At 46.8% G+C, this 26,945-nt stretch overlaps 3 protein-coding genes across 3 annotated transcripts; all 3 read right to left on the bottom strand.

The window, feature by feature from the left end:
* Positions 1 to 210: 210 nt before the first annotated feature.
* On the bottom strand, positions 211 to 8,166 carry otud5a (OTU deubiquitinase 5a). The gene is made up of 9 exons (XM_068747737.1): positions 7,579 to 8,166; positions 5,536 to 5,629; positions 3,389 to 3,453; positions 3,146 to 3,302; positions 2,921 to 3,069; positions 2,652 to 2,837; positions 2,359 to 2,563; positions 2,175 to 2,246; positions 211 to 1,871 (listed from the first exon to the last, which is right to left on the bottom strand). Exons 1-9 carry the CDS (start codon positions 8,164 to 8,166, stop codon positions 1,738 to 1,740), a joined length of 1,650 nt encoding a protein of 549 aa, XP_068603838.1. The 3' UTR covers positions 211 to 1,737.
* Positions 8,167 to 10,557: 2,391 nt separating this feature from the next.
* si:ch211-180f4.1 (uncharacterized protein LOC100144405 homolog) lies at positions 10,558 to 15,298 on the bottom strand. Its single transcript, XM_068746452.1, has 12 exons — positions 15,217 to 15,298; positions 14,997 to 15,142; positions 13,985 to 14,086; positions 13,734 to 13,918; positions 13,380 to 13,622; positions 13,175 to 13,297; positions 12,976 to 13,098; positions 12,457 to 12,880; positions 12,119 to 12,245; positions 11,799 to 11,980; positions 11,329 to 11,490; positions 10,558 to 11,199 (listed from the first exon to the last, which is right to left on the bottom strand). The coding sequence occupies exons 1-12, from the start codon at positions 15,296 to 15,298 to the stop codon at positions 10,684 to 10,686; spliced, it is 2,415 nt and encodes an 804-aa protein (XP_068602553.1). The 3' UTR covers positions 10,558 to 10,683.
* A 5,851-nt stretch (positions 15,299 to 21,149) lies between these two features.
* On the bottom strand, positions 21,150 to 26,090 carry elk1 (ETS transcription factor ELK1). Its single transcript, XM_068751424.1, has 11 exons — positions 26,066 to 26,090; positions 24,499 to 24,707; positions 24,261 to 24,422; positions 24,013 to 24,186; positions 23,803 to 23,946; positions 23,205 to 23,621; positions 22,984 to 23,125; positions 22,758 to 22,894; positions 22,589 to 22,672; positions 22,409 to 22,510; positions 21,150 to 21,248 (listed from the first exon to the last, which is right to left on the bottom strand). The coding sequence occupies exons 1-11, from the start codon at positions 26,088 to 26,090 to the stop codon at positions 21,150 to 21,152; spliced, it is 1,695 nt and encodes a 564-aa protein (XP_068607525.1).
* Positions 26,091 to 26,945: the final 855 nt, after the last annotated feature.

Here is a 26,945-nt window from a genome sequence, read left to right as displayed (position 1 = left end):
CGATAGCTTGGTTGCTAAACAGCATGCTAATTTGAGCATTTGTTTCCCGAGTGGAAGAAGAGATGAGTGAGGCAGAGCAGAAAAAAAATAAAGGACAGGAGATTAAATGAAGCAATATGAGACAAAAGAAGGAAGCAAAAGGAAAATGGAAGAAAGACGGCCAGTGTCCGTGTGCAGAAAATACATCTTTACATTTAGAAGCTTTTTTTTTTCAGAAAACATTTTCCTCTTTTTATTCCAAGAAAAAGAAAAAATCTTTTCATCTCAAACAAGGAAATAAAATAAAACAAAATTATAATATTAATAACAACAATAATCAATCATTAATAGGATAAGTATGACAATTCTCAATTTTTTCTCTCCTTTTTTATTTATCTTTTTTCTCTATGATGATATTGGTCGTGGTCAATTAAACATGCAGCTAAATAAGTCTGAGGATGATGGTGGTGGTGAGGAAGAGGAGGGAAGGTTGAAGAAGGAGGGGGGAAGAGCGTGACTGACCGTGGAGTCTCTTCTGACATTTTCTTTCTGTTGGTCGACACAAAATGTCTGACAGTGAAAACAGGAAGATGTGATGTTGCTACTGGCAGCTAGGCTAACTGTATGGCAGATTATTAGCGATGTTATGAACGTAGAAGCCCAAAAAGCCGGCAGGAAAATATAGCAGGGCTACAGTTGCAAGTTAGTTCTCTAAAGAACAAGCTAACGCAGATAACAGGATACATAAAAACAGTATCTTTAGCATGGTCACATTTTTAGTGCTAATTCGCATTCAAAAAATGACTTCCAATGTTCATCACAAGAAAAGCAATAATGACGGGAATCAAGCTAACCATTGTTAGCTATTGAAAGCTAACAATGGCACAGCTTGCCAACATGAAGGCTGAAGATTTAAACACAGTAAGACTTCGGGTGATAGCATGCTGACTTAGCTGAGTAGACACCAAGAGACTGGTAATCTTTGTCAATTCTGATTAGCATAAAAGTGTTTGCAATTTTCATTAGAACTCTTTCTACAAAATCTTTCCCAATAGGAGCTCTGAGAAGAGCAATATGAAGCTGAAACAATCAGGCATCGGCTATGCTGAACAGAAACAGCATGAAATGATGAGTGCTGCTAGCATTAGCAACAAGAACAGCAGAGAAAAATACTTTAGAATAAGTAGCTAGCTATGTTGTGACACAGCTTGTTAACACAGCTAGCTGTAAAATGTAGTAAGACTTCAGGTAATGGCTTTCTTAAAAAAAGCAGTGTGCTAACGTAGATTAAACGACTGATTACATTCCTCATTATTATCAATGGCCCTGATAGCTACAGAGCTAATAGCCTGCTACACCAGAATATGAAAATCTAAACTGATCAATGTTTCCTGTTGAAAGATAGCTGCCAAATACGGTGTTTAATGTCAGTAGAGCAAAATGACCACTGGTGCCGAGTCAGCGATGACAGTAGGGGGGTGGGGGGGGGGGCTGGATCACTACTGGTTGGAAAGAGGTTGTTGGAAGAAAGGAAGAGGGGATGACAGAAAAGAGAAAAATGAACAGATGAGCTGAAACATCTGGAAACTTCTGGAGAAAAAAAAAAAACAAGGGAGGAGTTCTTTCTTTTTTTCCATGGTTGATCTCCATCTGCAGGTCAGAGGCGGGGAGGGCGGAGTCAGGGTGGCAGAGGGAAGGAGGGGAGGTCAAAGGTCGGAAAAGGTTGTATTTGAGTGTGTTTTTGTGTGACAGCCGCTATCAGCTGCTGTCGGGTGACGGCTCTCGTTCTCGATGCATGGCGGCGCTCTGGTGTTTCATGGTGTCCAGGTACTCCTGCTGAGAGACGGCCAGAACCGATGCCAGAATCTGATCGTCCTCCCAGTCCGTCAGTCCTGAATGCACACAGAGCAGAACCGACTCAGGTACTCAGACGTTCCCCAGATCTAAGGCTAAAAGAAGGCGATGACAAAAGAGTCTGGAAAGCAGTGATGAGCTGGAGGGAGATGCTATGCTCCGCCCACTCATAATGGATCAAGTCTCAGACGTTAGACACAGTATTGATAATGTCAGAAGTAAAAGTAAAGTGTTGTACCACAGTTTACAGTATAACCATGGCAACCACAGAACAATTCTTGTCAAGAAATAACATGTTAATGATGCCGTACGCTGAGCGCAGGTAGCATCTTTAGCCTCACCAAATGCTGTGGGAGACATTTCCTGCATAATGGCTCTGTACTCCAAATGATGACGACTCTGATTGCTGGGACCTACACACACACACACACACACACACACACACAGATTTAAATAAATATCAAATCTGAAATGTTAGCCACAGTTAGCTGTTATTGCTAGCGTTAGCTGTCACGGGTGCCTTACCTGGTGCGCAGGGGGATGGGGGTTTGCTAAGGATGAGGGCGGCTCCGGTGGGGGAAGGGGGCTTGTTGATGGTCGACGGGGCAGTCGTGAGTTCAGAATGGGAGGGGTCTGAGTCACGTTGCCGTGGCGACCGCGCGCTCCAATCGTCAAAGCCACTTGAGGCTGCGGCTGTAGCAGAGCTGCAGGTAGCGCTGGCTTTACGGGGCTGAGGGGGAAGGCTCAGATTAAAGGAACATCCCACTCATTTTCCACCTCCATTCATCATATCCCCCCCCCCCCCCCCCCACACACACCTGTCGGGCCTGCTTCTCCTGGTCCTGCAGCCACTGCAGGTAGGACTCCCGTGCAACCTGCTCCTCAATAGCCTCATTGGTGGCCTCCCAGTCTGTGGCACGCTTCTTGTCCTCCAGCATTTGCTGCTCGATCCACGACTCCTCCGACGTCTTGATGGCAGACTTCATGAGAGACTGCTCAGCGTACTGGGGGGGGGGGGGGGGGGGGGGAGAAACCACTGTCAGGAACACACACAGGAAACACTCAGCATCACTGGGACAGCTGTTACCCCTGGTTTGAAGGCGGGGAGTCCCAGGCCAACCCCGATCGTGGCTTTGTTGGGGTTCACCACCGAGTTGTAGTGGATGTTACGGTGGTAGCTCACTCTTATTGGCTCGTCGTTATTTTGGTGTATGCCGTGGAATGTGTTGATTGGCTCTGTGGCAGGAAGAAGTTGCTGATCATTCCACCAGTGGAGCCGATTGGACGAAGCTGGTTGGCTGAACTGACTGACCTGTGCTGTACTGGTACACTTCCACAGGTCGGTTGTACATCTCGGCCATGGCCTGCATCTCGATGTGGTTGCCGTGGCAATTGTTTTTCCTCTTTCTATTTATGTATGTGGTGAAGTCCTCTGTCACGTAGTTGGAGAAATAGTCGGCATTCTTCATCTGGACAGAAAAACAGATGTGGCGACGGAGAAGTTCAACGGAGCGGGCAGGTGAGTTCAGGTGAGTGTGAGGTCAGAGGAACTCACCAGGTAGTCCATACAGTGTTTCCGGACCACTTCGTGCATGTCCTGGTCTCCATACACCTGATCAGCTGGGACACGGAGACAGGCTGGTTACCTCTAAAACTAAAATGTTTAAACTCTCACGGGAGAGTTCATCACGTAGGTTCAAAACTGCGCTGATGCTAGCGATGCTAATCTGGAAGCTAACAGAAATGCACTTCCTGCTAAGAGAGGAGCAACAAGACCTCCATCAGCTGCCATAGCAGCAGTTTTCCCTCTCGCTGAAATGTTCACACTTTAACATGTAAAGGAATCTCAAATCCAGAGCCCAAACTAACGACGGGTGGAAACACTTGAATGCATCATTCGCAGAAAAATAAACCAACAGTCAGAATGAGATCAGGAAACGAAAAAAGATACCACAGATTCTCAGCCCCAATTGGTTGGTCACACACACACACACACACACACACACACACTTTATGCTAATGAGCATCGCTTCGGTTTGATTTACAGCAAGTCACATGATATGTCACGATGCCAATTCTCAGAATCTCCCTGAAAACTTCCTGTTTCTCTTTAGCGGCCTGTCTGCGTATCTGTTGGTGTTGGTGTGTGTGTGTGTGTGTGTGTGTGTGTGTGTAAAAGTCATTTCGTTGAAACGTTGAAGGTTCCAACGAAACCTTCACACGCGTGTGGTTTTCACACATACACAAAAGATGACACATGGTTGAGCAGCAGGTGTGATCAACGATCCGAGCTGTGGATTATTTTATACATATATATATATACATATACACACACATGTACATATATGCAGACAGAGAGAGGGGAAGCGGAGGAGTCAAGCAGATCGATGCTAGATGCTGTGAAAACACACTGATAGACTTCAAACTTCTGTAGAATAAAAACAGAAACGCACTCACACAGGAAACAACTCACTGATTGGTCAGCCTGGATGCTCTTCTAAGAAAGAGGTGTGGCCTCCTCGTGTTTCTTCTGATGTTGATAAAGTTTTTTTTTTTTTATCTGAAGTTGACAGTGTGACTCCACCCAGACCTGGAGAACCGGGCTGCAGACTACAAACCTTTCTGGGTAATGTTGTTTGTGTGTGTACTTTATTCCGGCGTAACAAAAATGTGATAATATTTAAAATATCAAATGGACTCGAGTAGAGGGCAACGTCATAGCATCTAGCCCGCCTGATCCAGACAAGAAGAAACAGCGCCACCACTTGTCTCACCCTCAGGTTCTGTTTTCGCCACTAAATAGCATGATGCTAAGGAAGTTCAGACATGATTGGTTGAGTCAGTTGGTTATCAGTGAGTACTGGTTTAAACCCCAACATAAAAACACAATGTGAAAACTTATCAACACTCAAACGGGCCGGCAAGCTGTGAATGCAGTACCGAGTACTGCATGTATTGAAGCCAGTCCTTCGTCTGGTCGGACAAGTTCATCAACACAACTGGAATGTGCCCACTACCAGCCGCGTCACCTCGACTGTAGTATCAGTACAACAAACACAAAGTACCCCATATATCGGTCATATCAAGGAATCGTGGTTACATTTTAGTTTGTTTTTATACCTATACAGTAAAACTGTCAGATCAATGTAGTTTATCTAAAACACATTCAATTAAAATACTCAAGCACTAACCCTTTAGAACTTTATTTGATTAAAAGGTACTTTAACTTGAGTGAGTTAATCAAATTTTATTTTTAATTTAGATAAGCAAATTGATAATCAATTATGTCTGGGGATGATCAGCACATCTGATGTGTGTAGGTGTGTGTGTGCGTGTGTGTGTGTGTGTGTGTGTGTGTTGTTGGTCCTGCTGGTCCAGTCTGTAGCAGGTCTGACTTGCCTGATTTACTGGTTCCTCGCTAACAGACTTTCACGCGTGAAAAGAATCCTTCAGCTTTTCTTTTGTCGACCCGCTGAGTTGTGGCGATGTAACGGACCAATAGCATCTGCTTAAGCATAATTTAAGGCGTGTCCAACAGCCTTTATATACTTTATAAAAGGACCAAACAAATATGACAGACACAAAAGTCCCGTCATTAGAGAAATCAACATAGTCCAACACTGACACCTATTGGTGGCCAAAGGAACTGAACGCAGCCCGCGGGAGGGTGTGTGTGTGTGTGTGTGCACGTGTGTCACTCACCAACTGCTCTGAACAGACACGCCCCGTCCTCCTTCATCTTCTTGATGACAAATCCTTTCTTCTCCCCCAGAGCTTTTTCAAACCAGTGCTCCTGCTGAACACACACACATTCCATCAGGATTGTGTCAAATCAACTACAAACATTTAACCTTTTCCTTCCTCCAACAGTCATCTCGCTCATCAACACCGACATGTGTTACCATGGTAACAGAGAGACCTCCTCTATACAGAACCACCCTGCGTTTAAAATGCATTTTAATCACAGTTTAAAATCAGAGACGCGTGATCTGACCTAGAACCACCTGGATCAGTGTGGGGAGTCACCTGTATAGGAGGGGGCGGGGGCGGGGGGGGCGGGGGGGTACCTGGATGTTACCTGGTGTTATGTGTCCATAAATCACATTTTAGAAATTAACACACATGCAAAAACTCATGTTATAACTAGGTTAGTTAGTTAGTCTCTCTCTCTCTCTCTCTCACTCACTCTCTCACACACACACTCGCACACACACACACACACACACACACTGCCTGGATCATGTGAGAGAATAAACCTGTTTTTAAGTTAAATATTTTTACAAAGGCCATGTCTTTTTTAAATCAACAACAGAAAAATTATTGATGAGTTTTGTTTCTATATATAAAATGCTCTATTATTGATTGTTTTTTTTAATCGTGCTTCTTTGAACTGTTTAGAGAACCGTCACCGATGCAAAGCTGATGTTGCATATTGTCAATTTAAATGAGAATCACGTTACAATAAACAACCAGAAAGTCATCGTTCTATTCCATCTATTACTACTGTTGAGGCTGTTTATTACTCAGTCAGTCCACAGACTAATCGAATACTAAAATAACAGATTACTGCAGCCCTAGATTACTCTCAGGATATGAGTACGACATTATCCTTCAGGGTTTCATCACTACTTTGTGGATCACCTCCAGATTTTCTGACTCCTTTAGAGACTTGATGTTTCCTGTCTGCAACCGACCAACCAACCTGCCCGCTCGCCCGTCCGTCCGTCCGCCCGCCCGTCCGTCCACCCGTCCGTCCGTCCATCCACGTTTGGTTTGACAGAGCTAAATTATATTTAGTAGACTTATGGGACTGATTGGACTCAATAAAGGGGAATAAACCTTGTTAAAATAACATCTGGTCAAAATGTTTTTGCATATGATACGAGTTTAATGTTTTAAACATGCAGATGTTTGTTTTTTAAACCAACCGTATAAAACTGTGCTTTTAGTCCATAAATAAATGAGGGATTGTCAGAGAAATAAAGTTTTTAAAATCATAATAACATTTAATAAATAAACACATTTTACCACGAATCACTTAAATATTTAATATCTCAAAGAACTTAACCTGTGGCAATTCTATAAATAAGCAGATACAACTTCAATGAGAATTAGTATAATATTCATCAAGTAAAACGAGCAGAACTAATGGTAATAGTACTTCATTGTAATACTGTAGTACTATGAGGTAGTACGAGTCCATACTGTGTGGCATTATCACCTGTACGATTTACTACTTACTGCATCAGTGCAGTAAAATTGAGTCTTTTTTATGTACTAAAAGTAGTATTGTCAGAGTACTTTACTGTAGTAGTATTTACACATTTCCCATTAACGCCTTTTAATTGGGGTTTAGATCAACCTTGATTGGTTTAGTTTGTAACAATTTTAAACTGACTTCCACTAAAATGTATTTAAATACAAAAGTCAGTTAAACCTGAACCTAAACCAAGTAAGCTCAGGTGTACTCGGAACACACCTGAGCTCCGAACAGATCGCTCCTCACTTAGCAACACTTCGTTTTTTCTCGTTAACGTACAATACTTTCATGTTTATTTCTCGTGACAGCGAAATTAAAAACTAATTCTAATAGACTGTATTGTATCCGAGTTGTAGATAATAAGGCTCGAAACATCTATAAAGCCTTATAAACCCTGAGACACAATGTAAACCCATTTAATCCGTTAATATTGAAATGGTAGTTTTAGCATTCTTTGCTAATGTAAGCTAACGTTAGCTTCCTACCTGCTCCACTGTCGCCGGGTCGACGGACTGCAGCCGGGCAGCGTTTTCGTATTCGTCTTCACTATTGTTCCCGGCTCCTTCCTCCGTATCCTGGCTGGACCCCGTACCTCCCGGTCCGGCCACACCGGGCTGGCCTCCGCCGGCCAGAGCCGCCACCACCGCGCCGGAGCAGGTGCCAGCCTGCCGCCGCCTCTTGCTCAAACCGGGCCCGGAGCAGCAGCTGCCAATGGCTCCACCGCATCCGGCGACGCCGCCCGACACGACGAGCTCGCCGCGCGACCCGGCCACTATTCCACCGCTGCTGTCTCGACCCTCGCCCGGCCCTACCGGCGACGCAGACCCGACCGGTGGCGGAGAGGCCTGCTGCGGCCGCGAGCTCGCCTCGATGCTCCGCCTGTCGTCTCTTGCAGAGGGCGGAGCGGGTTGGTAGGACCACGGCGGAGGGGAAGCCCTCGGCCGCGCTCCTGTCCGACCTGCATGAGGATGGGGGTGCTGGTGGGGGTCAGAGCCGCTCCGTCGGTCGCTGTCATCGGCGTGGTCCGAAACGCCGACCCCAGAGCTGGGCTTCTTCTTCGGGAGAATCGTCATGGTGGTGTCAATGTGTGAGGGAAGCAGGGAGGGGGTCAGAGGGTGACGAGTCCTCCCTTTCTAGATCGAATGATTCGGTTTGATCGCCCTCCGGTGCGGCCGTGCGGCTCGAATCACCGAGCTAATCCTCCTAACGACCGAATCCGACGGGACAACGACAACTCGGCTCCCTTCTGACGGCGAAGGTGAACAAAAACAAAAACGCGTCTCCCTCTTCCCGTTCTCCAGCGTCCAGTCCACAAAACATCAACACAATCTGACGGGCAGCGACGTCACTTCCTGCTTGCAACGGAAGTTTAGTTACGCCAGGCACTTTCAAAATAATTTTGCTATTAGTGCTTATTTTATTTTTAGTGCTGTCTTGAAGAGATTAAATACAATTATTATCGCTGATATTGAATTCATGTTATATTTTGTAAATACTTTCATGTTATCAATGCTTTCATATTATCAATACTGTATGTCAGTAGTATGTCCTCTATATTAGCTACTTTCATTCATTCATCCATCTTTCTGACCGCTTTTGTCCGTGACCGGGTCACGGGTCATGGGTGGAAGGAAGCCGGAGAACCCAGAGAGAACCCACACAGACACGGGGAGAACATGCAAAGTCCTCACAGAAAAGCTGCAAGTCGGATTCGAACTTGTGACCTTCTTGCTGTGAGGCAACAGAACTTCTGGTCATTTATTCCTATATTTCCATTGAGCTATTTTTTATTATCCGGACTTGCATGCATATATCCTCTCCTTCTCTACTTCTTTATGGGCTACCTCAGGGCTCTTTTCTCGGTCCTGTATAGATCCAAACATTTGTACCCTATAATGACTTCCACTGTTCCACAATGCAGAAATGTACCACAAACTACTAGAACCACAAGATTTAAATAATATAAAGGTCTAATTTTATATTACATCTATATAATTCTACAAGAGAAGCATCACAATATTGTAGGGCCAAAGTAATGTTATTATAAAATGAAATAATATTATGCAAGCAACGTGTGCATACTACATCAATAAACCCTGATGCTAACATCACATCATCTATCTCCTCCAGTAAAGATTTACTTTTCACCAGATGTTTCTGGGACTTTTAGATAAATTTTAGTCCACAATCTTTTCAAATTCCTAATTTTTCTTTAATCTAAAAATATTAATAATGATCAAAGAGGTTTACAATGAAAAAGAACCTGAGATTATTAAAGACCCAGAATAACAAGTGATAAAGTGTTTTAATTACCCCTCAACATGCATGCACACACACACACACACACACACACTCACACGCACACACATATTTAATTTACATTTTTAGTTAAGATACATTATCAGTGCGGAATAATATAATAATAATAATAATATTCTTCGTCATCATAAAACCCTGAATGTTTCCGGTCATTGACAATTATGAACAGCAGGGGGCGCCAGCAGTGCGAAGTTTCCAATCACAGATCAAATCAATCAGATCAATAAACGTGTTTTACAAATCATCTGCAGTGTGGTTGATGTTTTTTTAAGGAAAAAAGTTAAGATGGTGTAAACTGGAACCAATCAGACCAGTAAGGTAAGAAACCTACAAACTAGATCAGAGATGGGGAAAAAGCCAGCAGATATTTGTCAAATTTTTCTTAGCAAATTTTCTTAGCAAATAGATTTGTTATTTGTTAACTTTCTGTTTTGAATACAGGATGTTCAAGTGATTCTTGGAAAATAGTAAAAGTTAAATATTCACAATGGTTGCCAGTGCCATTTGTGCTGCATTAATGTTCATTAGATGAACTAATTTTCAATAATCAGATTTTTTTCAGAGCAACAGTACTGTCAGTGTGCTTGAAAGAGGAGGGAAGAGAAAGAAGAGTTAATCCATAGGGCAGGAATAAGAAATCAAATCATTCTCTTTAGCTGACATCCATCACATCTGTCCACAGGACTAAACAATTTAAACAACTGAAACCATCTGGTGTCCCCTCATTAATCATAAACCCAAAATTCGAGAATATCACCCATGTCTTTGGTGTGGAATCATATTAATTGGCTCACAGAAAAAAACATCTTAGCTAATAAGCAATTTTTTTTTACTTATAAATGATCATACCGCGAGAACCCATAAGCATCGGCACAGCAATCGTCAATTCTTGTTTTTTTTAATCATTCATTTCGGGGTGAACCTGGACCGTTTCATGGTGTGAACTAGGGCTGTCACGATATCAGATTTTCTGTTCACGATTATTTGATGTGACGCTGCTGTGCATTCTGGGTAACTGTCAAAAGAGTCAAACCCTTTATGTATTGATGAATAAATTAAGGTTGTTGCTATCTGCTTGAAGATAAATCAACCAGCAGGAGTATTGAGGATTTATGATTAATGAGTTCAAAGAAGAAACACCGGACTGCTCCTTTTAAGACCGAATCTGAACTCGTGTTTAGATCCCTCCGTTTCACGCGACCTCTGACAGCTTTCATCGCAGCAGTTTCTCTCCCACCCACGAGTCTTTTGGTGCCGCCTCTCTTCTCCGGCTACCACATGTAAGTCTTTGTCGTGTCAATCGGGCTCGCTCCCGTCTCCCCTTCCCTGTGCCCCGCCTCCTCGTCCTCCTTGTCGTCCTTGTCTTTCTCAGCCTCGCTCTCCCGCAGCGTGATGAGCGGCGGGTACAGCTCGTTCAGCGGGATGGACGTGACCTGCTGGATGTACTTCTTCAGCGAATGTCCACAGGACTTGTGCTGCTGCACGCGACGGCCCGTGTAGACCGCCAGCAGCGCCATGATGGACAGAGCGAACATGGAGCCCAAGACCGCCGCCAGCGCCACGCTACTGCGGCGCGACACCACCATCTCCACAGAGAACCCTGCCTCCTTCGTGGTGACGTTGAGACAGGAGATGCGGACTGGGGAGGAGGGGGAGAGAGAGGAGGTGGAGGTGGGAGAGGAAGAGGAAGAGGGGATAGTAAGAGAGGAGAAGAGGGCGAGGCAGACGTGATACTCTGTGGCAGGAAGGAGGTGAGTCAGGTTGTACTCCTGAATGTCCGCCGGAACCTGTGGGAGGAGAGAGACAGTGAACTCACCTCCGTTGTCCAACCGTTAACACAGACACCTGAACACACCACAAATACCGCGTTTGACTGGTAGGTGGGCGTGGTTGATAGACAGGTGGGCGTGGTTCACCTCGGCGGTGTAGCTGATCTGAGGATTGTCGATGTGGACGGTGGCGCTGATCCAGCGTGGGAGAGGGAAGGGGGCGTCCTGCTGGTTCTTCTTCACCACCGATGAAGCTCCTCCGCTGGGGTACAACTTCCACTCCAGCACCACCGACTGGGCGTGAACCACCTGAACCGAACGGAACCGGGATATCAAAATGAAATCATTAAAAATCCACCCATTTTCCTGTCGACTTCTTAGACGACCTTGATCTTCTCCTCGGCTGCCGCTTTATCTGCCTCGTGGGTCATGAGTTTGCTGGAGACTATGGATGAGAGGCGGGGAACACCCCAGATGAGTCACCAGTGCATCTCGGGGCCACACATAGACAGACAACCGCTCCAGCACACACACACACACACCTACGGAACCTTCTTGTGAGGTGACAGCACTACTGACTGCGCCACCCATGAATAATAATGATAATGGTGGCGTACCTTGGCCAGCACCACCAGAGAGGCTGCAGCGCTGGACATGTTCCCCAGCCAGGGCTGCTCTCCACGGGGCTCCCCACTCCACTCGTTCCCCACACTCGACCTCCAGCCTGCCGAGTCTACAGTCACCGAGACGCTCCTCGTGTCGGCCCCCTCCGTGTTCCACGCCACGCAGGTATACACACCTGAGAGCGAGAGGGCAAGGCAGAGAGAGAGAGAGAGAGAGAAAGAGAGAGACATCTATGTGAAAACATCTGGAATAATCTTTAATGGGAGAATGTATTATTTTCATGAGTCGGATGCAGCCTTACGCTAACGCTAACCTGTGTCTGAAGGATCGGCGTGTTCAATCACCAACGCTCCGGGTTCCGACACGTGAAGCTTCCTCTTCCTGCTCAGGCCCCGCCCCTCCTCCGATATGATTGGTGCAGCCGACGTCTCCGAGCTCACCTGAAGGAAGAGGCAAAGAAAACATTTCAATAAGACAGAAGAGAGAAAAATGGAGAGCGGTTGAAAGTGAACAAACATGGCCGTCTGTATTTACTGTATCTTATGTGGTCAATAAGAAAGAGGAGGGGCTAAATGTTGGCTCTGCTCATACAGCAGATTTTATTTAGATATTTGGCCACATTTGGTCAATGGTTTTAGTGACCCCGCCCACCTTGTCTCCAGTGGGCGTCACCCAGTAGAACTGGGGGATGGGCTCAGCGTCAGCCCAACACTCCAGTGCGATTGGCTGCCCGGCGCTGATGTTCACGGCGGAAGGAATGGCGTGAGGAGAGATGTGAGGCAGGCAGCTGTTGGTCCCGCCCCCATCAGCTCCACGCCAACCGAACGCCACCACCTCCTGCAGCTCCCGACCGACCAGGTGAGATGGGGAGGAGCAGAGGGTGACCGAGGACTCAAGGACCTTTAAATGCGATTGGTTGCCAAGGTGAGGCCCCCAGGAGGAGAGACAATCACATCGCAGTGGGTTGGAGTGAATAGATATCTCCTCCAGGGAGGGGAGGGAGGAAAGGAGTTCTCCAGAGAGGAGGCTCAGCCGGTTACTGTGAAGGAGGAGGGTCCGTAGAGAAGACAGATCACTGACGAGAGGGGAGAAGAGGAGTAGAGAGGAGATATTAGACCTTTCTTTCATCATCACCGTCTCTTGTTCTGAGGCAGACAGTCAGACAGACACCTGAAGGCCCCCGGGCTAATGTGGGACAGCTGTGGGTTGCTGCAGAGCTCCAGTTTGACCATCTCCGGAAGGTTCTGGAACGCAGCTTGCTCCACCAGCAGCAGCTCCTCCATGTTGTTCAAGCTAAAAAACAGAAGTCCTGGTTGTTAGAACTCAGAATCGGACCAGGAACCAAGACCAAATCGATGGGAGAACTGACCTGAGCTCCTCCAAGTGCTGAAGGCTCTGAAAATCTCCCTGCTGAACGCGGGTGATTGGGTTCCTGTTCAGATCCAGGAACTTCAGGTTCGGAAGAGCGCTCAGAGCGTCTCGAGGAACGGACCTGCCAGCAGAACGCCGGCCACATCAGCCAGTGTGAAAGGGCTACAGAGTCTAAGGAGAACCGAGGCGAGGACTGGGCTCACCTGAGCCGGTTGTCATAGAAAGACAGACTTTCCAGGTAGTCGAGGCCCAGGAAGGCAGCTGAGGGGATGGAAGCCAGTCCCATCCCAGCTAGAACCAGACTGTGGAGACGAGACAGAGGTAGAAAGTTCTTCTCCTCCAGACCCAGGATGGGGTTCTCTCCGATCATCAGGATCTCCAGGGACGGCAGGGATTCAAACCAGCGGCTATCGATGGCCACCAGCCGGTTGGAGTTCAGGTGGAGCCTACAAGACCAAGCAGAGGGAACGGTGTGAACTGACTGAACTTCATTAATCGGTTCTAATATTTATAAAGAAGAAGAGGAAGAAATCAGAAAACGAGAACGAAGGCGTTACCGCAGCAGGTTGGTGAGTCCCGTGAAGGCGTTGGGTCCGATGGAGGCGATGCGGTTGTGGTTGATGTAGAGCTCCTCCAGACTGGACAGGTTCTTCAGACTGAAGTCCTCCAGTTCCTCAATGAGGTTCTCCTCCAGGTACAGAGTCACCAGCCGACCCAGAGAGGAGAGACTCATAGCGCTCACCTGGACAGACAGCGCGGCGTCAGGGGCGTCATGTGACACGACAACGGGCCGCCTCAAGCGAACTACCTGCGTGAAGTGGTTCTGGGACAGGTCCAATTCCGTCAGGTTGACCAGACTCTGCAGTTCAGTTGTGATGGAGGAGATGTTGTTGCTCTGCAGCAGCAGAACCTGAAACAGCCAATGATGATGATGATGATGAATATATTTATTAGATAGAATGTTAGCGTACAAGTACAGTCACACAGTAGCATGTATTACAGTACAAGTACAGTCAAACATCCTGTCTAAGAGGAGCATTTCAAAAAAGCCCTTGCGGTCTTGTTACCGTTGAAAGTCCTTAGTACATAAATCATCGACATTTAACAGTACAATTTTCGCATTCTTAAATAAATAAATAAAACCAATATTAAATGACTCAATTTATGCAAAATAACATTAGAAAAATAAAAAAATAAAAAATATTTTACACCACAGATGCAAACTTACAATAAATTACACCACAGATGTAAAATGACAATGAATGACAATAAATTACATAAATTACAATAAATTACCAAGACACTTAATATGTGCAACGTAGGTGGACCAAAAAAAGGGGGGGGGGGGGTTTGTCGTGATGACTATCTCCGTTTCTGTCCCCCTAAAAGGTGTATTTTTAGGGCCGTTTTGAAGGAGGCCAAAGAGGTGCATGTTTTGAGGGCGGGAGTCAAACCGTTCCACCCTTGGGGGGGCGGTATTATAAAAAGATGATTTACCCATGTTAGTCCTATAGGAGGGGGTAATCAGGCTGTTGTTTGAGCTCCCTCTAGTGTTGGGGCTGTGGGTGTCACTAAATCTGTGGAGGTGTTCTGTCAGGTAGGCAGGGATTGAGGGGACTGAGGGCAGAGCTGCATTGACGATTTTAAAAGCCAATCCCATTTTGAGCTGTTTAACCCTGTCTTCTACCCTGAGCCATTTTAGGCTAGCAAAATGTCCAGGAAGAAGGTGGGTCATGGGCCCCAGAATGAGGAGTAGCCGAATTAGTTTGAAGGTTCAGTGTCTCACAAACATGGCCGCCCCGACCTGGCGCCATGGCTACCTGCGTGCTGGACGAGACGTTGGCGGGAATCCTCTGCAGGTGAAGCTCATTGCAGTCGACCGTCCTCGCCTGGTGATACACAGACTGGGGCGTGTACCAGGGCCGCGTCTCACACACACACAGCAGGGGACACAGCACAGCGCCGCCTACAGGAAGTAACACACACACTGTGCTTTAAAACCCATGATTCACATTCTAATTAAATAGAAATAGCACTTACCTTCGCGAGTAACACCTGCCTCTGTACGCACCGATGATGTCACCAGGAAGAGGAGGGGAATGAAAACGACTGCCAATCCCATGATGCACCGGGAGGTGGAGCTGAGCTGTATTTGTTTCACGGTGGTGACAACTTCCTCCAGAAGATCAGACAGGACGCAACTGGACGGGCACAGGAAAAAAAAAATAGAATATAGAATATTAATTCAAAAGGCGGTGACATCATTCTGTCTGAAGTTTATTAGAAATGAATCTCCTCTTGAGCCGACCTTGGATCCTGTTTAATGGTTTCCGGCTCATCGTCTCATTTCAAGTCTTCTTTAACACAGGATGTTCATGCCGTTAATTACTATATAGTTTTAAAATTGACCATAAAGCATTCAATGATCCGTCAGATGGTGGCTAAGCTATAGCTGATGCTAATTTTCATAGCTCTGAACCTCCTGCTTCTTGTTAACGGCAAACTGAAGGAGGTTCATCTCCGTGCTCCTACATCTGAACACATCTGCTCCCCCCTCCCGCTGAGCAGATGGAATATTGATGAGGCGGAATTAATTATTTAAAGAGCTGCGAGCGCCTCCTTAAATGTCCTACTGGAGAGGCTGTGATTGGAGGAGAGCAGGAGACACTGGTTAATTCACTCACACACACACACACACACACACACACACACACACACACACACACACACACACACACACACACAGGAGTGAGTGAGGATCCAGGATCTCTTTTGGATCATCACCAATAATTAATCACCCGTTCCTGGTAACATTCCCAACATTTCCTAAAAAGTTAATCAAGATCCGTCCATAACATTTTGAGTTATCTTGCAAAAAGACAAAAAAAAAAAAAACAACACCACGAAAACATAACCTCCTCAGCGGAGGTGATCATGAATGAAGGAAAAAAAACCAGGAAACAGCAGATCTGTGCTGGTTTCCTGTGATTTTTAAAACAACATTTCTATCAGTCAATCACAGAACAGTTCTGTGAAGCTCCACTTCCTTCTCACCAAACTTTGTTTTGATCAGATAATATTATAGATGATGTCCAGTGACGTCACAATTTATGCGGAGATCATAATTTATGTCTATTAATACTAACGGGGCTGATGGTGCGTTTAAGGGAAATCGTATTTCTGAGCGTTTACAGTAAATAACGCCTCAGCAGCGGTGAGGCGACCTCAGGCCGGTCCCGTCGAGCAGCCGGAGGTCTGACAGGTTCTCACCTTGATCGTCCACTTTGCAGCTTCTCCGCCTGCAGCTCCTACGCGTGCGGCTCCTCCACCTCCTCCGCCCGCTGCTCCTCTCTTGCTCCGAGCGGTAGAAATCCACAGAGGCTCCTTTCGGAGGATTCAGCGGGTCCAGTAAAGGAGGAAGGATCTCCTTTTCTGTTGATCCAACGAAGGGCGGCCTGCCTCTTTTATCCCGAGCATCCCTGCCTCCCTTCCGTCATTGTCTGCCAGCAGCTGACTCTGAAGCAGCCAATGGGATTTATTGGCCACCGGTTGACGGACCAATCAGAGCTGGGATGCTGCACAGCGGTAAGGGAGGAGAGAGAGAGGGATGGGTGGGGGGGGGGGGGGGGGGTTTGGGGGCTCAGTTGCTATGACGTAATGCTCTCGATTCTCCCGATGACGGTCCCTCGGTCGATCTTGATTAAAGACACTGAAAGTGAAGGAGTTCAGAGTTCAACGGGGAAAAGATCGTAAACCAGGATGCGACATAAAACCTGCACGAACACAAAGACTGTTGATCACATGACTGAATCCACGATTCTTGACTGAACTGATGCTTTTCGAGATACAATATTAACATGAATTATGAATCATTACTGATCTGTTTGAGGACCAGGTGACGTCAGCGTCCAGTGTCATACCGTTATCACATGTTAGACTAGATTTTCCCTGTTTAATATATTTATTACTAATTTCCACACAGAAAATAACATACAGAAATACAAACATAATGCAAAAAATATATTTAAAAAATTAAATAAAAATAAAACCCACCCAGCCCGTTCATCTGGTCTCAAGTAAAATCCGGCCGCAGGATAGGGGGTCTTCTCTGCCCCCCCGGATCAACACTGTGTGTTAGAATGTGAATGTTTCCTCCCAACACGCACACACACACACACACACACTTTTATTTTTCTGAAAGGCACGTACCGGTACTTGCTTGTGAAAATAATCCACTCAAATTGGATTAAATCTGAAGTTAACATGAATTATTATAAATCATTATCTATTAAATCCGCCCATCCTCTACCGTTTATCCGGGGCTCTGTCGCAGAGGTAACACTCTGAGCAGGGATTTACAGACTTCCCTTCCCCAGACACCTCCTCTGGCTCTTCCGGGGGGATCCCGAGGAATTCCCACACAGACACAGAACATGAAGAGGTTAAAACATATATATAGTATTTTTTTTATATTTAACACCTCACAAGAACCGGAGCGCACTTACTGTTTCTCTCTCGTTGTGGCTGTATAATTTTGATTCTGGTTCCTGTAAATGTTTGTCAGCACAAATCATTGATCGTGTGTGCGTGTGTGTGATCATCAGGGCTTTCCAGGCTATTATTGATCGTCTTAGATCATCACTGATGAGTCAGCACATTCTGAATCATCAGAAAACATGACGAGCACTTTCACATAACAGCTGGTCAGAGATCAGACAGTAAACACATCGCTTGATTCATCAATTTTATCCAATCAATGATTATCAATTACAATCTGTTTACCTACATTTAACAGTGTCCCAACACTAGTTATGAAGTAAACATCATCGTCAGTAGTATTTAGGAGAATATTATTAGTTTTTTACCGGGACACACTGATACTATTAAAGTGTGTACTAAACTGATACTATTAGTGTGTACTACTAGAGTATCTCTGATACGTAATAAGTTCTCGAACGTCTCTCAGCTTGTAGAAAAGGAATCAGATGAACATTTCCACTAACAGTCCATAAAAATATCTTTTTTATTTCTCCAGTAAATGATGTGCGGAACAAGTAGAGCTCAAAAAAATAAACGCAGGCCACGCCCCCTTTCATCAATAAACTCCTCTGCCAATCACAGCTGAGGAGAGGCGGGGCCACGCAGAATCTGACAGTGACAATAGACCACGTAACTGACACGTAAATCCCATCGAATGCTCAGAATATATAGATTTATATGCTGGATTAGATTTATGTACAGAATGATAGAAAGCATGTTTACAATTACAGGCTACGCACCAGACCGTCCCCGGCTGATGACATCATGCTGCAAAGGATCATGGGACACTTTCTCTTCACTGCAGTGGTGCAAACAGCAACGATGCCGAAATCTACAACATCTCTTCGCCAAAAGTACGAGGATGGTCTAATCTGTTCACTAAATGTTTCAGAAATCAATAAATCTGACCCGATCCATGATGACCCCGTCGGAAACAAAACAGTTCTCAGGTCAGCTCCAGAGGAAGCCCAACCCCACCAGAGTCAATACATTTGATCAGTTACACGTTATGTTCCGTCCACATACTTTTGGCCACCTGACTAGTCAAAAATACTCAAACCATTTTAAAGAGCTGATTCAGGTTTTTTTCAGCTATATGTCGCCATAGCAACCAGCAGCTGTGGCATATAGCGCCTCCCGATGCTCCAGAAGCCTCGACCTCATCGTTCATGGAGGTGAAAATGATGGAAGGCGGTCGAGGTGGCGCTGCGGGCACGAGGCAGAATACGTCATGATTTGATTGGTTGATCAGGATTTCATCTCGTGTGCCACCAGAGGCAACGATCTTAACACATGGTCTGAATGTCACCCAGAATGCAATGCTGTCGGTAATCGATAGAAAACATTCTCGGTGTTCTGCTGGTGAGAGGAAGTTGACCTTAAATATGCGCTTTATTAGAAATGGCTTATTTTTAAAATGGTCGTGCCGTAAAAGATGGCCGCCGGTGAGATTCTTTCTTCTTCTGCAGCTCTGGACTCTGTAAGGCCCGTTATATACTTTACTCACAATAAAACATCTCTGATAGAAAAATAGAATCATGCTGTCGAGAGAGAGAGAACAGTCGAACACGATGGCTTAATGCTGCGTTTGCGTCACAGCGGAGAACCGATCTGGGGCCGGAGGCGTCGGCGGAACGGACGGTGAAACAGCTCGTTGGGCCGGACTTAGTCTGGTAGAAATTACAATTATTGATTGAAGAGACGCTTCAGTGGAAGTTATATAAAAATAATAAAGTAAATTCACATCTTTAAAAAAAAGATTAAACTAAAATTATTTAAACCAGATTAAATTTATAATTAAACCAGATCAAATTTAGATTAAACAAACCAGATTATATTCTGATTATACAAACCATATTAAATTCATAAAATTAACCAGATTAAATTAATAATAAATAAACCAGATTAAATTCAGATTAGATAAACCAGATTAAACAAACCAGATTAAAGTCATGTTACGTAAACCCGACGCATCGCCTCATTCCAGCGCCACTCAGTTCCCGGTGTGTGCGTCGGCACACAGAAGCGTAGAATCACAAGGAGCGTCGGCTCCGCAGCAACAACAACAGGTCAGCAAACAGTCAGGCGTCAGGTTACCTCGGCAACCACAAAGCTAAAGCAGCATCAAAAAGGATAACGGCGAGAACGAATGCGGGCATTGGTCAGAAGATGCTGCATCTTTAGAAAGTCAAAGATTTACGTTCTTCGGCACTCGAGTCACCGCTGGAGGAGCGTCGCTATAGCAACGACGACAGCTCCAGCTCAGGCTCATGACCGACGTCCACAATAAGGCTGCGTTCACAACAACAGCATTGTTTGAGGGTTGTGAGAACACATAAACCCAATCACATCTGGTCGAGGATCAGATCCAAGACCAGAGACCCTCCACCAAACACCCTTTTTAAAAGGGAACGAGAACCTTCGTAAACCTGCTAACAAACAGACAAAACACCAGGAAGAGGCGATAACCCCCCCACCAACCCACCAACCCGACCCGCCTCCAACCAACAAGGTGGAGAAACAATAAACAGCTTCCAGTCGAGTAAACTCTGCCGTTACAACTTATTCGGTTCTTTTTTTTTTTTTTTTTTACAACAGAGAGTAAAATCAAAGGCGAACGCAGCCAAACCCTGAAACCATTCTTTACCAAGCGAGCAGGAGCACGACGTGACGTCAAACCACAAACGGCATTTGTTCAACAGTCGCCACGACAACCGTACGAAAAGCAGGAAAGACGAAACATCTGAAGAAGCTTCCACGGCGCTCCGAGATTGGAAACGAAGAAAATAAACATCTGATCGAAGCCGCGCAACAAAAATCGGCCGGCGTCCGAAATAAACGCGCCTGTAGGAATGTGAAAATAAACTCGCCCTCTTCCACAGAGAGTCAGCAGTCCTCTGTGATTGGTCAGTTCAGCCCACTAAAAGGCAAGGCAAAAACCTTTCCTCATAGAAATCCAGCAGCGTGTAGAAACGTTCTCTGGGTTGCGTCCCAGGACCAGGACGACGCCCCCAAAACAGGAAACAAATAAATAAACAAAATCATGAGCAAAGACGGTGCTGCAGGAGCGGCTGGAGAGCATTCCTGATTGGTCTGTCGTCGTTTCTCGAGTAAAAGCTCAACATCTGGTTCCAGCTTGTTCCATTTAGAACATTTTGACAAACCGATTCAGTCGAAGAAACATATCCTCCTCCTCCAGACGAGATGAGGAAAAGAAGCATCCCATTCTCCCGTCGTCACAGCAACGAAGAAGAAGCAGCCTCCAGCGTGTCCGGCAGTCAGGTCTCGTTCTCCAAGCTGGGTCAAAGGTCCCCCATTCACTGACACGAATGCCATTCTTACTGGCGCCCAATAAATAGCACCGTTCCCGGTTCCAGTCTCAGAACCGGGGGGGCAAGGAGAGTTCTACGGCCGAGCGTGAGTCTGCCAAGGGCTCAGGGTTTCTGGGGTCCGGGGGACAGAACCACGGGGGTGGAGAGACCGTCGACACTCAGGGCCGGGATGTGGATCTGGTTGCTGCCGTTAGACGGAAACTGGAGAGACACAGAGACACGGGCGGTGATGTCATCATGTCGACGTCATGTGACACACACACACAAACATTTTTATTTCACTGAGTAACTGATTTTTATTGTTGAAGCTTTTTACAAATATTTGCATGTTTTTGGATCGTGCTACTGTTTGCTCCGAGGAGCTGAACAAATGAACCGTAGCCGAGTAACGTTCCACACAAATACCAGTTCTCCAGTTCCTCGTGAACAAAACGGGAGCCTTTGATTCTCAGCATGTTCTTTGTGATTAGTAAAGTCTTAAAAGATTTTAAAAAAACAGCCAGTAACAGCTAGTAGCTGGAAGTAGCTAGTAGCAGGATTTAGCTAGTAGCTGGAAGTAGCTAGTAGCTGGAAATAGCTAGTAGCTAGTAGCTGGAAATAGCTAGTAGCTGGAAGTAGCTAGTAGCTGGAAGTAGCTAGTAGCTAGTAGCTGAAAGTAGCTGGAAGTAGCTAGTAGCTGGAAGTAGCTAGTAGCTAGTAGCTGGAGTAGCTAGTAGCTGGAAATAGCTGGTAGCTGGAAGTAGCTGGAAGTAGCTAGTAGCTAGTAGCTGAAAGTAGCTGGAAGTAGCTAGTAGCTGGAAATAGCTGGTAGCTGGAAGTAGCTAGTAGCTGGAAATAGCTAGTAGCTAGTAGCTGGAAATAGCTAGTAGCTGGAAGTAGCTAGTAGCTGGAAGTAGCTAGTAGCTAGTAGCTGAAAGTAGCTGGAAGTAGCTAGTAGCTGGAAGTAGCTAGTAGCTAGTAGCTGGAGTAGCTAGTAGCTGGAAATAGCTGGTAGCTGGAAGTAGCTGGAAGTAGCTAGTAGCTAGTAGCTGAAAGTAGCTGGAAGTAGCTAGTAGCTGGAAGTAGCTAGTAGCTAGTAGCTGGAAGTAGCTAGTAGCTGGAAATAGCTGGTAGCTGGAAGTAGCTGGAAGTAGCTAGTAGCTAGTAGCTGAAAGTAGCTGGAAGTAGCTAGTAGCTGGAAATAGCTGGTAGCTGGAAGTAGCTGGAAGTAGCTAGTAGCTAGTAGCTGAAAGTAGCTGGAAGTAGCTAGTAGCAGGTGTTGCATGTTGACAGAACCGTGTTAATAAATGCTAATATAAATAGATTCAGTGTCGCTCTGAATTGCCGCCATCACGCGAATCATCATTTCATTCCTGTTCTACCTGGAAAGAGAGTTTGGCCGGTGAGCGAGGAGCAATGGGACTGAGCGTGCTCCAGAAATGGATGTTGGAGGGAAGCGGGCTGGGAGTCAAAAGGACCGGCGTCTGGAACCAACAGACAGACAAGAACGACTTAGGACGCGGTCATTTCTAACAGCTGTTCTCTGGGGGGGGGGGTGTTACCAGGGCGTGGGAGGTGATGACAGTCGGCGTGAGCGTGTTGGTCGCCGATCCGGGAGCCAATAAACTGTTGACGGCTGCGTTCACCTGCAGAGGAAACAGCGGATGATGATCATCCGGTGGCATTGAATAACTTTATTGATAATTACAAACAGTACAGCAGGAGTCGCACCTTATCCAGGGAGAGGCCGGGGGGCAGGGAGGGTGAGGAGGGCAGCTCCAGGCCCCGAGGTTTCTTCGGTTTGGGAGGAAGTGCATACGATGTGGAGGTGGCGAGTATGGAGGACGTCAGAGACGGTACGGACGGATCTGACGGAGACACAGAAGAGGGACATCAGGAGACGTCAGACCACCCAGACGTGTTTATGTAAATGCTCAAAGGCACTTTGTCCGGTTACCTGTGACCACGCCCTTCCTTCCGCCTTCCTCTGCAGGCGGCTGAACTCCGACCCCGGCCTCCCCGGCGCAGGGAGAGGGCGGGCCTTCCGCCGTGGGGAGGGGCGACTCGGGCTCCCCGGGGTCACAGATCAGCTGAGGAACCTGCGAGGAGCGGAGTGACGAGGGCGCCGTTACGTTGCTGATCCGGCATCAGATTAAAACTGCATTTAGAACTTCTCACCTCCTCCATTTGTTTCTCCTCCAGAGACACCATCTCCAGTATCTCCTCCTCCGACGGCAGGTTCTCCTCCTTGATGACGATGGGGGGAAGAGGAGGTCTGCCGGAGGGAGGGGCAGCAGCGGAAGGAACAGCGGTGGGAAGAGCTTGCATCAAGGCCGCCTGCTGCTGCTGCTGCTGCTGCTGCTGGTGGGGAGAAGAGTTGATGATGATGAACACAGGAGGAGGAGGAGGAGGAGGAGGCTGCGGAGTGAATCCAGCTCCCCCGCAGCCATCCTGCTGCGGCCCCATTGGCACGTTGGCAGGAGGAACGGGATTGGCCGACCCGTTGACGGGCCCGAGGGGGATGAGGGAGGAGGGATCCCCGACATTGGTGAGATAAATCTGAGGAGGTTCGCTCAGAAGAGGAGCAGGAGGATTCTGGGAAAAAAAAAAAGAGACAAACAAAGGGGGAAATCTCTTCGTGATGCGTTTAAAGACCGCCGTTGTTTTAAGTACTCAGTCCATCATGACCCCTCTTTCTGCGTCACCACTTTAAAAAAAACTTAAACTACAAGAATGACTGAAACCGACCAATCACAGGGCAGGGCATGATGCTGACCTGTGATTGGCTGGAGGTGTTGGTTGGCATCTGCGGGCTGAGAGCTGGAGTTTGACACGGAGACGGCTGAGTGACAATCACCTGGAGAGAGGAGTCGATGGCTCCTCCCACTGACGGAGGAGGGTTGGACTCCAATACACACACCTGAGGAGGAGGAGGAGGAAGGTCATTGGCTCAACAAACAGTCTTTACGCGTCGTCTCTCACTCACCTCTCTGGGCGTGCGATCGGCCTTGGGGGTGGAGTCTAGCTGCAGCAGGAGCTCCGTCTTGATTGGCCGTGGGTTGGGCGCGCCCTGCAGCGATTGGATGGTGAAGGTGGAGTACAGGCCAGACTTCATGTAGTCGTTACGGGAGCTTTTCTGGGAGTTGCTTGGTGACGAGCGCTGAGAATCGATATGGAAATTAATCAACGGACTCGTATCAGAGTATCTGAAGCCGAAGGAAGGGAAGTGTGTACCTGTGGCAAGCCCTTCGACTGACAGGCTGAGGTCGCCCCCCCGATGCCCTTCGACTGACTGTTGGTCTCGGCGACGTCCTCTCCCCCCTCGGGGAGGGAGGGGTCGGGCTGACTGACGAACTTATAGACGAACTTTTGACCGCTCACCTTCTTTATGATGTTCTACAGACACAAAGCGCCGTGCTGACCACCAGCCACAAGATCAGAAGTATTTCCTGTACTATCGTCAGTGCAGTACCTTGTCATAGTAGTACCGTAGAGCTCGGCTCAGCTTGTCGTAGTTCATGTTGTGCTTGTTCTTGCGGAGTCCCCACAGGCGCGCGACTTCCTCAGCGTCCAGCAGCTTGAACTCTCCGTCCTCACCCGTCCAGGAGATCAGGTGACACTGCCGCTGGTCCTCCAGCAGGTGCAGCAGGAACTGCCAGAGAGTGATGGAGGGGTCCATCGCTGAAGGCCGACAGAAGGACAGCGTCGGAAAAAGCAACATCTGCTGCAGCTAACAGCTAATTCTAATGCTACAGCTACCAGCTAATTCTAATGCTATAGCTAACAGCTAATTTTAATGCTGCAGCTACCAGCTAATTCTAATGCTGCAGCTACCAGCTAATTCTAATGCTGCAGCTAACAGCTAATTCTAATGCTGCAGCTAACAGCTAATTCTAATGCTATAGCTACCAGCTAATTCTAATGCTGCAGCCAACAGCTAATTCTAATGCTGCAGCTAACAGCTAATTCTAACGCTGCAGCTAACAGCTAATTCTAATGCTGCAGCTACCAGCTAATTCTAATGCTGCAGCTACCAGCTAATTCTAATGCTGCAGCCAACAGCTAATTCTAATGCTGCAGCTACCAGCTAATTCTAATGCTGCAGCTAACAGCTAATTCTAATGCTGCAGCTACCAGCTAATTCTAATGCTGCAGCTACCAGCTAATTCTAATGCTGCAGCTACCAGCTAATTCTAATGCTGCAGCTACCAGCTAATTCTAATGCTGCAGCTACCAGCTAATTCTAATGCTGCAGCTACCAGCTAATTCTAATGCTACGGCTACAACCGTAGCGCATTGTCGTAGGTCTGCATGACCGAGGTGGCCCAGCTGGTTCTGCTGGTTCTGAGTCGACCCAACATTCTGTTCATCCTGTTGTTTCACTCGCATAATTATCACACAAAAGATGAACATTTCACAAACGTTGACACGCGTCAGAGTCAGGACAACGTGTTATATTACGTCACTGACTTACCTGTTACCATAGCAACAATCAACATTAAGTCATCTACTCCACTCTGTCATTTCGATCTACTGCTTCCTTACTCTTTACTTTACTCCACCGTGTTTTTATAATTCGTCACTGCATTTTTTTTTACTACACTGCTTTTCTTCAGACCCTTCATTTCTTTTTTACTTCACACTCTACTGCACTGTACTTATTTTCTTTACTGCACACTAATGCCTTTCTTCACCACACTCAAATGTGTGTGTGTGTGTGTGTGTGTGTGTGTGTGTGTGTGTGCGCGCACTCTATTTGTTTACTGTATTGTACAGCGCTGTTCTGAAGGGTCTTTCATGTGGGGACTCTTCACCGTCTTTATATCTGGTTCCGTTCTTAAAACGCAGCTGGTGACGTTCTCTGGGTTTCTTAAAAGGGTGGAGAAATATTATCAGGCTGCAAGTTTTCACATGCATCATGCCCCCCCCCCCCCTGCAATCATTATAATAACACAAAGATGGAGCTGCTGCAGGACTCGTTGCTTTCACACCTGTTGCCGCAGAGAAACACAAACAGCATGGAGCAATTTCACAATTACCGTTTATCAGCGGGGTTGAATCCATATTCAGCTCAGGATTCCGTCCTCGGCGGGTTCAATCCCGGTCCATACTGCTGGGCTGTAGTGGATCGCTTTTCTGTCCGTATTTGCTTGGGGGTTTCTTTTTTTTTGGGGGGGGGTCTGTTGTCGGAGCAGTTTATAGATGTCAAAGTCTGGATGGAGAGGCGACGTTCGGGAGCTTCTTCCGCGGCTCGCTGGCGTTACGTAACGGCTCCGAGCTGCTGCTGCTGGGCTCCCGTCGCTCCATGCTAACATAAACAGTCAGCGACAGCTCGTAAATCCAGTCCGACAAACACCAGCACGGACGGTAACGGGGTTAGAAACCGACGGAAGGCAGGCTTAAAGCCTTTATCTTAGTGTTACATAATATCGAATAGCTTTGTGCTAGCATAAACACGCGAGTTCAGCATGTTTCTGTGGCGGTAATAGAGATGTTATATCCGCTATGTCTTGCTGTGTTGACACTAGCTGCTGGGAGCTAACTAGCTCGTAAGCTAACAATGCTCACAAAGCAGGCTGACGCGACTTAAACAAAAATAATAATATATTTAAACTCTAAGAAGATTCCAGAGGAGCCATTTGAACCGCTATTCATGTTTCCAACAACATAAAGTTAATCTAAGTTTCGTTTTTTACGGAGGCGAAGGCTGTTAGCCTCGAGTGCTACTCAGCTAGCCTAGCCTGCTACCGTGACAGCCCGCCCCGCCTTCCCCTGCTGCTGGTGCGTCATCCCCCCCGAACAGCGCTGCCGACTGCGGGCTGGAGTTCACGAGGAACCGTCCGGAGTCCGCCGAGACGGACGGAACGCAGTTCGTAAAATCCTCCGGGGTCTTTCGGGGCAGACTGCCGACTGAAGGCA

This window comes from Brachionichthys hirsutus, chromosome 2, assembly GCF_040956055.1.
Source record: "Brachionichthys hirsutus isolate HB-005 chromosome 2, CSIRO-AGI_Bhir_v1, whole genome shotgun sequence".
Classification (NCBI taxonomy): domain Eukaryota; kingdom Metazoa; phylum Chordata; class Actinopteri; order Lophiiformes; family Brachionichthyidae; genus Brachionichthys; species Brachionichthys hirsutus.
This window is presented reverse-complemented; position numbering and strand designations above follow the sequence as displayed.